This window comes from Coregonus lavaretus (genome assembly GCF_964263955.1).
Source record: "Coregonus lavaretus genome assembly, chromosome: 25".
NCBI classification, from domain to species: Eukaryota; Metazoa; Chordata; class Actinopteri; order Salmoniformes; family Salmonidae; genus Coregonus; species Coregonus lavaretus.
In genome coordinates this window covers 40,098,304-40,115,968 of record NC_140012.1, presented here as the reverse complement: position 1 = coordinate 40,115,968, position 17,665 = coordinate 40,098,304, and the positions used below count along the sequence as shown (strand labels likewise).

At 44.0% G+C, this 17,665-nt stretch overlaps 2 protein-coding genes across 2 annotated transcripts; both read left to right on the top strand.

Moving 5' to 3' along the window:
- Positions 1-306: 306 nt before the first annotated feature.
- Positions 307-902, top strand: LOC311101006 (transmembrane protein 100-like; the record flags this gene model as incomplete). Its single annotated transcript, XM_084142013.1, has 1 exon — positions 307-902. The coding sequence occupies one exon, from the start codon at positions 307-309 to the stop codon at positions 793-795; it is 489 nt and encodes a 162-aa protein (XP_083998139.1). The 3' UTR covers positions 796-902.
- Positions 903-16,948: 16,046 nt separating this feature from the next.
- LOC311100912 (uncharacterized protein) lies at positions 16,949-17,461 on the top strand (the record flags this gene model as incomplete). The annotated part of the gene is made up of 1 exon (XM_084141896.1): positions 16,949-17,461. One exon carries the CDS (start codon positions 16,949-16,951, stop codon positions 17,459-17,461), a length of 513 nt encoding a protein of 170 aa, XP_083998022.1.
- Positions 17,462-17,665: the final 204 nt, after the last annotated feature.

The following is a 17,665-nucleotide window of genomic DNA, read 5'->3' as shown; positions in this document are numbered from 1 at the left end:
TTGTTGGAGGTGCGTCTTGGTCAGTTTAGCTCGGAAAATGCCACCCTTGTCAATCTGCCACTATAGGTGGCCTCCTAATCCTGCCTAATGGGCGGGCCGGCCCTGCACAGAGATCTTAGTTAATTTCAATGAGCACAGGCTTCAATTCAGTCAATTGTGCTCTGTTGACATCCTTTATTGTAGTGCTGTTTCATAAAGCGTAATCTGGGTTCTCTGTTTTGATTTCAATATGACTAAAATTAACTTTTCTCTCTCTGTAGGCCACACAGATTGACAAACTCAACAGGTTGACCACTGAAAGTCAAGATGGCCCACCTTTTCCTAGCCAGCAAAATCTCTATTCCAGAAGACCCCATCAGCAAAAACGCACCGAAAGTCCCCAAAAGCACCATGAAAATGCCCACATCAACCTCTGAGAAAGTCACGACAGAGAAATCCAACAACAACAACAACAACAACAAGAAGGACCGTAGCGTTGTTGTGACGACCGTCCCGTTAATCAACGAGGTGCAGTTGACAGCGGCCACCGGCGGGGCGGAGATGTCGTGCTACCGGTGCACCGTGCCGTTTGGCGTGGTGGTCCTTATCGCCGGTATTGTGGTAACAGCCGTGGCGTACACGTTCAACTCCCACGGCTCCACCATCTCGGTGCTGGGGCTGGTTCTGCTGTCGGCCGGGCTGGCCCTCCTGGGGTCCAGTGCTGTCTGCTGGAGGGTCCGGCTGGGGAGGAAGAAGGACTGGAGGAGGGAGAGTCAGACGGCCCTCATGGCCAACCATGGACTCTGCGTGGTCTGAGTTCTGAGGGAAGAGAGGGACTGTTAAATGGAAGTTTGAACAATTTGAAGTCAAGGTGCCTGTGTGGCCTGAGGGGAAGACTTGGACAGTTGGACTGTTAAATTGAACAATTTGAAGTTTGAACAAAAAGGTATCGAATGACAAGAGACTGGAGAGAGATGAGGGATATCTGAGGTGGTTGGGTATGAAGGACTCACACATTGTCAAAAACAAATGCTTAGCTGAAGGACTAGAATTGGCTAGACAATCTAGCTGTTTTGTAGGTGAGATCCTATCTGGAAGGACTAGAATTGGCTAGACAATCTAGCTGTTTTGTAGGTGAGATCCTATCTGGAAGGACTAGAATTGGCTAGACAATCTAGCTGTTTTGTAGGTGAGATCCTATCTGGAAGGACTAGAATTGGCTAGACAATCTAGCTGTTTTGTAGGTGAGATCCTATCTGGAAGGACTAGAATTGGCTAGACAATCTAGCTGTTTTGTAGGTGAGATCCTATCTGGAAGGACTAGAATTGGCTAGACAATCTAGCTGTTTTGTAGGTGAGATCCTATCTGGAAGGACTAGATGCCTAGAAAGCAGGGGTTGGAACCTAAATGAATTTCCAAAAGTTTAGTTATAAACAGAACCACTATTCTTTTCATTCCGTTCCACTGTTCCGACCAGCAAAAAAAAGTTCTGAACCGGTTTGAACTCAAAAAAAGTACTGGTTTATATTGTTCCTTTCTGTTCCTTTTTTAACCTGTGAAATCAACTGTTTTTTTACAATTAGCTCATTAAATGACTTCACCAATCAGTGCGGATAGAGCAGGCAAGCTAGTTGTTTACATGCCTGATGGACAGACAAGTGGTACAAGATGCGACTGAAATATTGCGGGTGGGTAGAGAGCGACAGAGGGTTGAGGAGGAGGCTTGAAGTGCTGGGCATCTTGTTATGACATGCATTATCTGAATTAGGTCTACAGAATTATACCAATGAGGAGCGGCTTCTATGGAGGAACTTTGAATGTCCTTTGAGCTAGCTAGCTAACAATCTTGTGTGTGCAGAGCGGCAACAGAATTAAAAACACGTCTTAGCTTTTTGTAGTTAATAAATCCAACGTGAAACGTGATAACTAGGCCTTTTGTATCCTTAACTAGCATTGAAAAAGTGAATCCATTCTTCTTTAGCTAATTACAAATCTCTCTCCCTATCTTCTGAATCACACTTGTAACGTCAGTACAGTAGACTATGCTTCGGAGGGGGGAGGGGCAGGTAGCCTAAACACGCACACACACTGTCAAGGATGTTCAGCTTGCAGGCAGACACTTGTATAAGTTTCTGAGTGACAGAGTGAGGGCTTTGCATAGGTGCTTTGTTGCGTTTTTTTTTGAGGGACTAGAAAAAAATGCCTGGAACGTAAAATAACATTATTAACCGGTTCCCATGCTTTTAAAATAACGGTTCTGTTCCGGAACAGTATGGATCCCTTTCGTTCCCGGTTCCTTTTCTGTTCCTTGAAAAATGACATTATTTTCAGGTTTTCTGTTCTGTTCCCTGAACCAGTTCCAACCCCTGCTAGAAAGACTAGTTGTTCTGAGCTGAGATCCTATCTGAAATTCTGGTGGTTTGTTCTCCCTGGACATTTGAGAAGACCAGGATCAAGATCGTGGAGATAAAGAATGGAGTATCCACAGATGAGTTATTGGAAAGGAAGGATAGAGTAGGGTGAAGTTGCCCATAGATTCTGATCTTGAGTCATTTTTGCATTTTGCTCACTAATGGTTAAGGTTAGGATTGGGGGAGTTGAAGCCGATCCTAGATCTGTACATAGGGGAAACTTCATCTTGGAGCAGAAAGGATAGTTACACGGTGGACCATGATTCTCCATTCTACTCTACTCATGCACGTCACGTGATGTGTCTGTGACTCTACTGCTGCTCTGTTGATGTTTCAAGTGAACATTTAATAGGTACTTTAATGTTATGTTTTAGATATGTAGTAGACTAGCTGACTTTTCACTGTCAAAGCTCCCTCAATGACTATGTATAGTGAACTTGTAGGAAGTGATTGCCTAATGAAGTCAATGTATATCCCAAGTTTGATATGCACCGCTTTTTATGCTTATTTTAAAAACAGTGCACATCATTTTAAATAACAATACAATATACCTTTGTAACTGCCTAGTATGCATAATATTGATTACATGTTGTGCCGTTTTTCATTGTTAGACCAGAGCTGTGGCTAAGCAAGTTGTGGTTTCATTGAAAATTGTTAACAAATATAGCATTGTACCCTGGTTAAGTTTTATTTTCATGCTATTTATGACATATCCATTGACATATATTTGGAATATTTGTGCCATTAAACTTAAGACGTTAAATCAATGTGCCAATCATCAATCAATCAATCAATCAACCAGTGAAATTACATGTTTTTGGGATATCCCTTTAACAAAAACGTCAGTATCTAACAGACATTTTACTTTACTTTCTAGGTTTTGTATTTGTAAGTCATGTTTGGGTAGTGGGAGGGGGCTGGCTAATGGGGAAGCAGGAGGGGCTGGACAGTGGGGGAGTGGGAGGGGGCTGGACAGTGGGGGAGGGGGCTGGACAGTGGGGAGGGGGGGCTGGACAGTAGGGGGGTTGGAGGGGGCTAGACAGTGGGGGAGGGGGAGGAGGCTGGACAGTGGGGGGTGGGAGGGGGCTGGACAGTGGGGAGTGGGAGGAGGCTGGACAGTGGGGGGGTGGGAGGGGGCTGGACAGTGGGGAGGGGGGGCTGGACAGTAGGGGAGGGGGCTGGACAGTGGGGGGGTTGGAGGGGGCTGGACAGTGGGGGGGTGGGAGGGGGCTGGACAGTGGAGGAATGGGAGAGGAGTGGACAGTAGGGGAGTGTACAGTGGGGGAGTGGGAGGGGGCTGGACAGTGGGCTAGTGGTAGGGGGCTGGACAGTGGGGGGAGTGGGAGGGAGCTGGACAGTGGGGGAGTGGAAGGGGGCTGGATAATCAGGGAGGGGGGTTAGTTGTATTTATAGTGTGTGTTCACGTTGCTTAGCATCCCTCCAACACCAGAGCAGATAATAAAATCATTGGGTTGCGTCACTGTGGGGCCACTGGCTACAACACATTGTCACTTCCACAGCGCTAACTTTATCTCCACTGGAATGGCGCACGCAGGGAATGCTATGCAGAGAGAGGGGGGAGAGAGAGAGCGAGAGGGAGGGAGAAAGGGGGAGAGAGAGAGAGAGAGAAGGGGGGGGAAGAGGGGGGGAGAGGGAGAGGCAGAGAGAGAGAGGCAGAGGGAGAGAGAGGAGGGAGAGAGAGAGAGGCAGAGGGAGAGAGGCAGAGGGAGAGAGATTGGGAGAGAGAGAGGAAGGGAGAGAGAGAGAGGAGGGAGAGAGAGAGAGAGGAGGGAGAGAGAGGCAGAGCGAGAGAGAGAGAGAGGGAGAGAGAGAGGCAGAGGGAGAGAGAGATGAAGTGAGAGAGAGAGCGAGACAGAGGAAGGGAGAGGGAGGAGGGAGAGAGAGAGAGAGAGGAGGGAGAGCGAGGCAGAGCGAGAGAGAGAGAGAGGAGGGAGAGAGAGAGGCAGAGGGAGAGAGAGAGGAAGGGAGAGAGAGAGCGAGACAGAAGGAGGGAGAGAGAGGAGGGAGAGAGAGCGATACAGAAGGAGGGAGAGAGAGGAGGGAGAGAGATAGAGGGTGTGTGTTGCATCACCCTGACACTGGAACCGTAGATCCAACAGTCATCACTTTGAGAGTTCTCAATAAATACACAAGGCAATATTCTCCTGCAAACAACACATACACATAAACACACACAGAGTCCCAGTGCTCCATGTAACTGGAGGGTAACATCGATGTGAGGATAACATCGATGTTACTGGAGGGTAACATTGATGTGAGGGTAACATCGATGTTACTGGAGGGTAACATTGATGTGAGGGTAACATCGATGTAACTGGAGGGTAACATCGATGTGAGGGTAACATCGATGTTACTGGAGGGTAACATTGATGTGAGGGTTACATCGATGTAACTGGAGGGTAACATCGATGTGAGGGTAACATCGATGTTACTGGAGGGTAACATTGATGTGAGGGTAACATCGATGTAACTGGAGGGTAACATCGATGTGAGGGTAACATCGATGTTACTGGAGGGTAACATTGATGTGAGGGTTACATCGATGTAACTGGAGGGTAACATCGATGTGAGGGTAACATCGATGTTACTGGAGGGTAACATTGATGTGAGGGTAACATCGATGTTACTGGAGGGTAACATTGATGTGAGGGTTACATCGATGTAACTGGAGGGTAACATCGATGTGAGGGTAACAACGATGTAACTGGAGGGTTACATCGATGTGAGGGTAACATCGATGTTACTGGAGGGTTACATCGATGTGAGGGTAACATTGATGTTACTGGAGGGTAACATCGATGTGAGGGTAACATTGATGTTACTGGAGGGTAACATCGATGTGAGGGTAACAACGATGTAACTGGAGGGTAACATTGATGTGAGGGTTACATCGATGTAACTGGAGGGTAACATCGATGTGAGGGTTACATTGATGTTACTGGAGGGTAACATCGATGTGAGGGTAACAACGATGTAACTGGAGGGTAACATCGATGTTACTGGAGGGTAACTAAACATAGATGAAATGTGAAATGATACAGTAGTAGGTAAGTCATGATGTCATCTGTAGCCCTGGGTGAACCCTAAGTCTCTATCCCAAATGGCACCCTATTCCCAATATAGTGCACTGCTTTTGACCTGTAGTGCACTACATAGGGAAACGTACACTAATCCCAATAGTGTGCTAGTCAGATAGAAGCCTTCATAATCATGCTAGCCTGAGTGCCAGTCTGTTTGTGCTACTATGCCAACTCCCTGTCACTCAATGTCATGACAATGACAGCAACGGAGTACACAAGAGCACAAACAGATTTGGGACCAGGCTAGAACCCTGCTGGTCTCCTAAAGAAGATCAGGACTATGAAAAGTACAGCCAAGACACAAACGACTTTACCTGCTCTTCAGAAGTATGCATTTCAAAAGCTAATCCATTGCCGAGGATTGTTTTTCAAACAGCTTTTGAATTCATTGCATACTACATTTACAAGGTACAAATGAAAATAGGAAAACAGGAAACTCCTGGCCCTTTCCCAGAGGCGTGGTGTGAAGTTCCTCGATATGAGTGACAGATATGTCTGACTTGAGTTGAGATGTGATTCTTGATTGACCCATTGTATTTTAGTTGAAAAATGTGTGTGTGTGTGTGTGTGTGTGTGTGTGTGTGTGTGTGTGTGTGTGTGTGTGTGTGTGTGTGTGTCTGTGTGGGAGGGGATGTCCCTGTTCCCTCCCTTACTGAGAATCTTGTTGGTGTCGGATTCAGGAGACAGAGGTGTGGCAGCAGTGTCCCCCACCCCTATCACACACACACCTTGTTCGCTGGGAAAGGGCCTGGCACGCTACAATAGGGAAATGGAAAAGGGATTAATGGGGGACTAACTATTAAAAGGCTGAGGGATCAGAGCGAGAACAGGAAGTAGGTTAGTGAGACTGTGAGACTATACACCCTTTACCAAAACTTTGAACAATGACCCTCCGCTCCATCCCAAGGCCCCACCTCTCCGCCCCAATGCCCCCAGATGCCCATTGTCAGCGCTGGGCACTGCTGGGAAGCCCTCTGTTTATTTAAGTGAATACGATCCTTAATAAATCGCTTCACACCTCTGCAATGGGTTTTAAAATAACCCCGTTCTCAGTCAGCATTGGTTATATAAGGATAGTTATATCAGTGGAGGAGGACTATGACACAGTGCTATTCGCAATTTGAAGTTTGCTGCAATTCAACAAAAGTCTAGAATCGATGTGAGTTTGTGAGAAGATGCATTTATAGTGTAATTATAATGTTTTCTGTTAGTTACATGTTTGCAATATTACGCAGAAAGCCAGATTCTGTGTACCCGAGTTTTCCCATTGCTTGTCTCCGGCAAGTCTAGTTGCTATGAAGTAAGAACACACCTGCTCCTCTCCTCTGCCCGGGTCAAGGCAACCATGCCACAATAGGAACACAGTGTCTGACCAATAAACTGTGTGTGAGTGTGTAAGTGTGTAAGTGTGTGTGTGTGTGTGTGGCGATCGTCCTATGATATCCGTCACATAATCCTAAAGACATGCCTTACAGTATATCAATATCAATAATCAGACATTGCAAACGGTTAATGGTTTATGATAAGCACATACTGTATATTTACTAATTGTATAATGTGACGTTAGCGATGTCCTTTTGGTAAGTCATTACCCGGTATTTCCTCATTGATTGTAGAGGGTTATCTGTTAATTACCTGGTCAAAGAATTGACGGGCAATGGGATGTGTTCAAGAGCGCATGGTTTATTCAGTGTACGGGGATAGCGGAAGTTTCTTATCCCGGGTGGACGTACAGTTGAAGTCGGAGTTTACATACACCTTAACCAAATACATTTAAACTCAGTTTTTCACAATTCCTGACATTTAATCCTAGTAAAAATGATCTGTTTTAGGTCAGTTAGGTTCACCACTTTATTTTAAGAATGTGAAATGTCAGAATAATAGTAGAGAAAATGATTTATTTCAGCTTTTATTTCTTTCATCATATTCCCAGTGGGTCAGAAGTTTACATACACTCAATTAGTACTTGGTAGCATTGCCTTTAAATTGTTTAACTTGGGTCAAACGTTTCAGGTAGCCTTCCACAAGCTTCCCACAATAAGTTGGGTGAATTTTGGCCCATTTCTCCTGACAGAGCTGGTGTAACTGAATCAGATTTGTAGGCCTCCTTGCACGCACATGCTTTTTCAGTTCTGCCCACACATTTTCTATAGGATTGAGGTCAGGGCTTTGTGATGGCCACTCCAATACCTTGAATTTGTTGTCCTTAAGCCATTTTGCCACCTTTGGAAGTATGCTTGGGGTCATTGTCCATTTGGAAGACCCATTTGGGACCAAGTTTTAACTTCCTGACTGATGTCTTGAGATGTTGCTTCAATATATCCACATAATTTTCCTTCCTCATGATGCCATTTATTTTGTGAAGTGCACCAGTCCCTCCTGCAGCAAAGCACCCCCACAGCATGATGCTGCCACCCCCGTGCTTCACGGTGGGGATGGTGTTCGTCGGCTTGCAAGCCACCCCATTTTTCCTCCAAACATAACGATGGTCATTATGGCCAAACAGTTATATTTTTGTTTCATCAGACCAGAGGACATTTCTCCAAAAAGTACGATCTTTTTCCCCATGTGCAGTTGCAAACCGTAGTCTGGCTTTTTATGGCATTTTGGAGCAGTGGCTTCTTCCTTGCTGGTTATGTCGATATAGGACTTGTTTTACTGTGGATATAGATACTTTTGTACCTGTTTCCTCCAGCATCTTCACAAGGTCCTTTGCTGTTGTTCTGGGATTGATTTGCACTTTTCGCACCAAAGTACGTTCATCTCTAGGAGACAGAACGCGTCTCCTTCCTGAGCGGTATGACGGCTGCGTGGTTCCATGGTGTTTATACTTGCGTACTATTGTTTGTACAGATGAACGTGGTACCTTCAGGCATTTGGAAATTGCTCTCAAGGATGAACCAGACTTGAGGAGGTCTACAAAAATGTTCTGAGGTCTTGGCTGATATCTTTTGATTTACCCATGATGTCAAGCAAAGAGGCACTGAGTTTGAAGGTAGGCCTTGAAATACATCCACAGGTACACCTCCAATTGACTCAAATGATGTCAATTAGCCTATCAGAAGCTTCTAAAACCATGACATCATTTTCTGGAATTTTCCAAGCTGTTTAAAGGCACAGTCAACTTAGTGTATGTACACTTCTGACCCACTGGAAGTGTGATACAGTGAATTATAAGTGAAATAATCTGTCTATAAACAATTGTTGGAAATATTACTTGTGTCATGCACAAAGTAGATGTCCTAACCGACTTGCCAAAACTATAGTTTTTTAACAAGAAATTTGTGGAGTGGTTGAAAAACAAGTTTTAATGACTCCAACCTAAGCAGGTAGCTTAGTGGTTAAGAGTGTTGTGCCAGTAACCGAAAGGTTGCTGGTTCTAATCCCTGAGCCGACTAGGTGAAAAATCTGTTGATGTGCCCTTGAGCAAGGCACTCAACCCTAATTGTTCCTGTAAGTCACTCTGGATAAGAGTGTGTGCTAAATGATGTAAATCTTCAATTGTACATGTTCATATCCCAGATTGTATTTATGCTAAAGCATGGTTACACTGTTATTGATATGTGTGCTCAAGGTGATTCGTGTGTGTGTAGCATCTGAAGACGTTTAGATGTTAATTCATGCTGTTGAATGTTAATTGAACAGGATGTGAAAGGGCTTCTTCCCATTGGTCAGACGCATGATGGGTATTGGTATTTAAACCCTGTAATTTCTGTGTTTGAGAGACAGATAGGGTAAGGTTGGGATGCTGCCGGGAACAGGAATGATTGAAGCCTGGCTTTTCGTTTTAGTTGATTAGACCTACTTTTTGTACATTGTCCTGTTTATTTGTTTTTGTAACTTATTTTACAGTCGCCTGCTATATTAATTCTTCACCTGCTAATAAAAAGCCTATCTTTGGCAAGAAAAAATGCATCTTCCTCGTATGCCTCCTCACTTTTCCAATCCAATCGCATGGTCAACAGTGTGTATGTGTGTGTGTGTGTGTGCCAGCGGCTCAGTGTAATGGTTGCTGATGGTAATCCATCCTTTCACAGGGAATCAGTGGGGGGGCATCCTGAGGGGTTGGAGGTCATTCTCATTAACTTCCTGTTCCTGTTTTCAGACTTCAGTCACCATGGCGATACAGACCCCTCATATTACACCACTATCCCATGATTCATTTAGTGGTGATTTGGAAGAGAAAAACACAGATTAAGTTCACTTAGGCACATAAGCCTAAAATAGAAACGTTATAAAGATGCTGTTAAGCATGGGGGAAAATACTATAACGAAAGTAGCAGTTTGGTGTTGTGCACTTGTGTAACGTTAACAAGAGTTCACCAGATGTTCGTCACAGACTCTTCTCAACATGTTCAGGAGGATTGCCGGCTGGCTGACACTTTATAAAAGTGGAGGGTTTCTGTTTCTAAAATGCATTAGTACTTTTGATGTCAAAGCACATCAAAAGTGAGAGCATTTGAGAGCCTTTTTAACGGTTGTCCCAAAACACCTTTTAACTTTTGAGATTTCCCCACATCTGCACTTGAGCTGCAACTTTGTTTGTGGGTTTTATTTCAAACGCTTTTTATTTTTGGGCCAAGCTGGGAGTGATGTAGGCATTGCTGGTTCTCTAAGACAGAGGAGGTCTGTGGCTGTGTGTCCCAAATTGCACCGTGTTCCCCAAAGGGCTCTGGTCTAAAGTAGTGCACTATAAAGGGAATAGGGTGCCATTTGGGACACAACACCAAGTCTGTGAGTTCAGCTGTGACCTCCAGCATTTTTATTAAATTGATTTAACCTTGAGTTAGCCAGACGAGTCCGTCTCAGTTAAGAACAGTCTTGAAAGAGGATTGCTTGTTAATGTTTTGGACGATTGGACAGCCAGGGTTCAAACGGACATTTCCGTCTTTTGATTAAAACGCTTGTAAAGGGACTGTTTCCGCAAAGGCTTCTCTGATTCACACTAACTAAACAGAACAAGGAAATAGAAAGTACACATAATCCTTGTTAGCATGATCTGATTCTTTAGGGACCTGGGCCACTATTCATAAAGCATCTCCGAGAAGGAGTGCTGATCCAGCATCAGGTTCCCCCTGTCCGTGTAATGTTATCCATTATGATCAAAAATTCAAAGCTGATTCTACATCAGCCCTCTGCTCTGAGACTCTTTGTGAATACGGGCCCAGATGTTTAGCTTCCTAGCCTTTTACTACAGGAGAGGCCTTCCCAGTTCCAGCAATTCACATAGACAAAGACCTGTTCAAATGCTTTTGCTTCAAGCTAAACTGTGACGTGAACTGCTAGGGACCATGCAGTGAAGACCTGCAGAAATGCTTTTTTTTCCTGATCATGTAAAGCTGCACATATCCGGGTCTCCCTGCCTGGCAACAAGAGGTCTATAGGGGAAATGATCCAGACGCTGATAGAAACAGACAAAGCCTCTTCAGTGGACCAGACCAGACCAGACCAGACCAGCCCAGACCAGACCAGACCAGCCCAGACCCAGAACATGTCTGATCTGATCTGATACTACCTCGGAAGGGTTGAACTCCAAACCCAACAATGGCCAGAGCCACCATAGAAACTCCTATTCACAAGACAGGTCTCTTTCCCTCACTAACATTATTTTCGTTTAAAGGTCCAATGCAGCCGTTTTTATCTCAATATCAAATCATTTCTGGGTAACAATTAAGAACCTAACTGTCATTGTTTTCAATTAAAATTGTCAAAAAGGAACTAAAATAGCTTTTTAGCAAAGAGCAAAGCAAGAATTTTGCTAGGACTGTCTGGGAGTGGTTTGACTGGGGAGGGGAAAACTGAAAACTAGCTTTTATTGGCAGAGAGGTTTGGAACACTCTTTCTTATTGGTCTATTAACTCAATTACAGCATGTCACCATGGAAGGCCAAAACTCAGTCCCACCAAAACAGGCTGAAATTGCAAGGGGTCTTTTCAAACAGCTCTCACACTAAAAAGGCATCATCATCATTTTCACAATTTCACAGTATTATTCCAACCTCATAGTGTGGAAATATATATAAAACACTGGAAAATCACATTTTTGACTGCAATGGGCCTTTAACAAGTAAATGTTTTCATCTCTTTCTTTTCTTTCATTTATCAGTGATTTACTGTGAACTGTGACCTCTAAGGTGTATTGTATCTGGGACACTATTATGGGTGGAGTTCGTGGTTGGTACTGTGGTGCCGCCTTGTATCAGGAAATCCACATTGTGTTAGGAAAGAATGGCAGGTCCACTGAACATGTGATTACCATCAGTTACATTGTCATTCTCCCGTCCTTCACCGTAGAGGAAGGATCATTCACAATAGAAACAGCCTGGACTGTGCCAGTCTGGTCTAATGGTAGCCGACTCTGAAACCCCACACTTACCCACTTGTGACGGGGCTACGAATCCCGCCTTGGCTCCTACTCTCTGTCTCCCTCTGTATCTGTTTCCTTCTCTACCTTCCAACCATAAACAGTAAAATACAACAACAAAAAATAGCTTTGACTAACACCTGGTGCTCCTATGGCTGTGTACAGTCTACCTCTGCTTAAGCCAAGTCTTATGTTGATGTCCTGCCAAAGACATCTGTACAGTGCGTATTTATCATGCAGTCAGGCTAGCCCTCGTAAATTGAAGGCTTACAGAGCACCAATTTACATTTAAGTCATTTAGCAGACGCTCTTATCCAGAGCGACTTACAGTTAGTGCGTACATTTTCATACTGGCCCCCCGTGGGAATCGAACCCACAACCCTGGCGTTGCAAGTGCCATGCTCTACCAACTGAGCTACACAGGGCCTAATGTCATGCATAACTAGTATACCACCGTTTATCATCTCAATTGTCCACCAGTTGCACTTCATTTTCTGTCCTATATATGGCGACACACTGTGTCATGGTAAAGGAAACCGCATACTAGGTTCGGTTTACTCCTAGTAGAACTCGGCTAGGCGAAGCGAAGGTCTGTGCCTCGCATAATCCCTTAAAAGACCTTTGCTTGAAAAACAATAAAAAATTGGCAATATTACTGTTTGTCCCTCTTGAGACGCTGTAGCAACAACATAGCCAACAGTGCCTTCAGAAAGTATTCAAACCCCTTGACTTTCTCCACATTTTGTTGTGTAACAGCCTGAATTTAAAATGGAGAGAGTCACTGGTCTACACACAATGCCCCATAATGTCAAAGTGGAATTATGTTTTTCAAAAAAAAATCATATTATAAAAAAATGTCTTGAGTCAATAAGTATTCAACCACTTTGTTATGGTAAGCCTAAATAAGTTCAGGAGTAAAAATGTGCTTAACAAGTCAAATAATAGTTTCCATGGACGCACTTTGGGCGCAATAATTGTGTTTAACATGATTTTTTAATGACTACCTCATCTCTGTACCCCACACATACAATTATCTGTAAGGTCCCTCAGTCGAGCAGTGGATTTCAACCACAGATTCAACCATAAATACCAGGGAGGTTTTCCAATGCTTCGCAAAGAAGGGCACCTATTAGTAGATGGGTAAAAAAAAAAAGCAGACATTGAATATCACTTTGAGCATGGTGAAGTTAAGAATTCCACTTTCGATGGTGTATCACCCAGTCACTGCAAAGATACAGGCATCTTTCCTAACTCAGTTGCCAGAGAGGAAGGAAACCATGAGGCCAATTGTGCCATAAGGCCAATGGTGACTTTAAAACAGTTATAGAGTTTAATGGCTGTGATAAGAGAAAACTGAGGATGGATCAACAACATTGTAGTTACTTCACAATACTAACCTAATTGACGGAGGGACAAGAAGGACGCCTGTACAGAATAAAAATATTCCAAAACATGCATCCTGTTTACAACAAGGCACTAAAATATGTGGCAAAGTAATTAACTTTTTGTTCTGAATACAAAGTGTTATGTTTGGGGCAAATCCAATATAACATATTACTGAGTACCACTCTCCATATTTTGAAGCATAGTGGTGGCTGCATCATGTTATGGGTATGCTTGTAATTGTTAAGGACTGGGGAGTTTTTCAGGATAAAAAAGAAACGGAATGGAGCTAAGCACAGGCAAAATCCTAGAGGAAAACCTGCTTCAGTCTGTTTTCCACTGGACACTGGGAGATGAATTCACCTTTCAGCAGGGCAATAACCAAATCAAAGGCCAAATCTACACTGGAGTTGCTAACCAAGAAGACAGTGAATGTTCCTGAGTGGCTGAGTTACAGTTTTGACTTAAATCTATTAGAAAATCTATAGCAAGACCTGAAAATGGTTGTCTAGCAATGATCAACAACCAATTTGACAGAGCTTGAAGAATTTTGAAAAGAATAATGGACAAATGTTGCACAGTCCAGGTGTGAAAACTTACCCAGAGACTTACCCAGAAAGACTCACAACTGTAATCGCTGCCAAAGCTGCTTTTACAACGTATTGACTCAGCGGTGTGAATATTTTTGTAAATTAGATAAAGCTGTATTTCATTTTCAATACATTTGCAAAAATTTTGAAAAACATGTTTTCACTGTTTTGTTGATGGGTGAATTTTTTTTTGATAAATGTTTTATTCAGGCTGTAACACAATAAAATGTGAAATAAGTCAAGGGGTAAGAATACTTTCTGAAGGCACTGTACATTTCCTAAAAATAGTCCGAAATAATCTAAGATAAATCAAGAAATCTGTAATTAATTATGACGTTTTTACAGAGGAGGTCTTAGTTGTGCAATTTTACATCTATCTAAGAAGTTTTGGTGCAGTATTTCTCAAGTGAAAGAATGTGCATGAAAACGAGTCGTCTCTCGTTTAATGACGACAAAAACTTAATTGAAGAAAAGGCAAGTCAAAGTGTGCGCGAACAAACCAAAATGAACAAAAATTTCACAAAATGTTGTCATAATATATGCGCAAACTGTTTCGACTGGGAAGCAAAAACGTTATGATCCAGCAGTGACTTCCATCAAAGTGAGACTTTAAAAGAAACTGCGTTTGGTACTTTCTGTCCCCAATAGGCATCCGTCCAGTGATCTCTTCATGTCCTTCCAGACATGATTTCAGTTCTATAATCCCTTGTGGTCATCATCACAGCTCACAGTCAAAACGACAGAGTGTTTTAGTCTGGTGGTCCAGTCCACACTACATATGCACACACTCACTTTTGCAATAAGCCTAAAATGAATGCCCTTAAACTGTGTGTGTGTGTGTGTGTGTGTGTGTGTGTGTGTGTGTGTGTGTGTGTGTGTGTGTGTGTGTGTGTGTGTGTGTGTGTGTGTGTGTGTGTGTGTGTGTGTGTGTGTGTGTGTGTGTGTATTTGTCACACTGGGATGTGAAACTCTGCAGATGGTCCCAACACAGATTACACAGATTAAAACTCTCCACTATTACTCCTATTACAACAAACACAAAATGTTCTTCTCACAAACCACTTCACCAAACTATTACAGTCTCAGTGTTCAGAGAGAGTGAACGCCATACAAGGAAAACAGGTCAGAACAGGACAATTAATTTTGTCACAGGTTTTTTAAGGTTGATTAGATTGAAAATAAAGCTTTTGTAAAGTCACTAAGTAAGTCACTATGATTCGATGGCGATATATTGGAGTGGCCTTCGATCCAAAATAGAGAGTAAAGAAATTTGGGAGGCTTCATGTTCACAGTTTGCTTTTACACTGAACAAAAATATAAACGTAACATGCAACAATTTCTACAGATCATGTAAGGAAATCAGTCAATTGAAATAATAAATTAGGCCCTAATCTATGGATGTCACATGACTGGGATTACAGATATGTGTACTTTGGTCACAGACCATGGAAGAACAGCTTCCAGGAATTGTGTACAGATCCTTGCGACATGGCGCCGTGCATTATCATGCTAAAACATGAGGTGATGGCGGAGGATGAATGGCACGACAATGGGCTTCAGGATCTCATCACGGTATCTTTGTGCATTCAAATAGCCATTGATAAAATGCAATTGTGTTCGTTGTCCGTAGCTTATGCCTGCCCATACCATAACCCCACTGCCATCATGGGGCACTCTGTTCACAACGTTGACATCAGCAAACCGCTCGCCCACACGACGCCATAACGTCATCTGCCCGGTACAGTTGAAACTGGGATTAATCCGTGAAGAGCACACTTCTCCAGCGTGCCAGTGGCCATTGAAGGTGAGAATTAGCCCGCTGAAGTCAGTTACGACGCCAATCTGCAGTCAGGTCAAGACCCTGGTGAGGACGACTAGTATGCAGATGAGCTTCCCTGAGACCGTTTCTGACAGTTTGCGCAGAAATTATTCGGTTGTGCAAACCCACAGTTTCATCAGCTGTCTGGGTGGCTGGTCCCAGATGATCCCGCAGGTGACGAAGCTGGATGTGGAGGTCCGGACTGGCGTGGTTACACGTGGTCTGCGGTTGTGACGCCGGTTGGACATACTGCCAAATTCTCTAAAACGACATTGGAGGCGGCTTATGGCAGTCAGCATGCCAATTGCACACTCCCTCAAAACTTGAGAAATCTGTGGCATTGTGTTGCATGACAAAAATGCACATTTTAGAGGGGCCTTTTATTGTCCCCAGTACAAGGTGCACCTGTGTAATGATCATGCTGTTTAATCAGCTTCTTGGTATGCCACACATTTCAGCTGGATGGATTATCTTGGCAAAAGAAAAATGCTCACTAACAGGGATGTAAACAAATGTGTGCAAACAATTTCTACGAACCTTTATTTCAGCTCATGAAACATAGGACCAACACTTTACATGTTGCGTTTATATTTTTGTTCAGTGTAAGTTAATTCAAATTCTATATCCAAATATTAATCACTGCTAGCGACATAATAAATCCATAAATCCATTTTTTTAACACATATTACATGATCCCCAAAATCCCCAAAATCCCAGTGGCATGTTCATGGCAAGCTGACCGGTTTGTGTGTGTGTGTGTGTGTGTGTGTTGACAGTCAAAAAATCATCATCTCTTCCATTGAACCCAATTTGGCTTCCAGCCCTTCTACTGTATGTGAAGTTGGCAAATTTAAAATGGTGGCTTAAGTTATTAAACTGAGCAGTTTTAATCATTGGTTGCAGGAATTCAAGGTTGGCGGAGAGGAGTGGATTAACACGATGCACAAAGCCTTCATATCCTCTCTGATCTGTGGACCAGAGCCTGCTGTTACCCACAGCCTCTCTCTCTCTCTCTCTCTCTCTCTCTCTCTCTCTCTCTCTCTCTCTCTCTCTCTCTCTCTCTCTCTCTCTCTCTCTCTCTCACTCTCCCTCTCCAGCTAACTGACTTTCTTCCTGTCCATCTCTATCTATCTCTTTGGATCTCAATGGGATGCTGCAGGCTATAGCTCTCTCTCTCTCTCTCTGATTCTCTTCGTCCCTCTTTTTCATTGTCTTTCATACCTCCATCCTAAGGCTCTGGCTCCTCCGGTCGGTGCCCTGTCGTTTTTCCCGTGGGCGGCAGCGAGATATGAAGCGTCGCCATGGGTTTCATGGAATTCTACTTGGAGATTGACCCCGTGACCCTGAACCTCATCATCCTGGTGGCCAGCTATGCCATCCTCCTCCTTGTCTTCCTCATCTCCTGCATCCTGTACGACTGCCAGGGGAAGGACCCCACCAAGGAGTACGCCCCCGCGCCCCCCGCTCCCCCTGCGCCCCCAGCGCCCCCCAGCCAGTCGCCCATACGCCTGGTGGTCATGCAGAACTCGCCTGCCTCGTCTCGCTATGAGCAGCAGAACCAGAACAACATGGCTGCTCCAGAACCCAGCAGGAAGCCAGAACCCAACAGGAACCTGGAACACAGCAGGAAGCCAGAACCCAGCAGGAACCTGGAACCTAGCAGGAAGCCAGAACCCAGCAGGAAGCCAGAACCCAGCAGGAACCACTACGAGCCCAGCAGGAACCACTACGAGCCCAGCAGGAACCATTACGAGCCGCCAGCGCAGACGCCCACCCCCGACCTGGGGAGGGAGAAGAGGAGCACCCTGGTCTGAGAAGGACAGATTGATGAGGTGGGGGGGTCCATGATTGAAGAGAAGAGAGATACTAAGTTCTGGATATGACACTGAGTAGGATAGAGGGAGGAGATGGGAGATTTGGTTGTATAGACAAGGACTGGACTCGACTGGACTGGACTAGATGTAAATTGCTGCTGTTTTGTTTAGTATTTTATTTTTGCTCTGTAGATTTTTTTATTT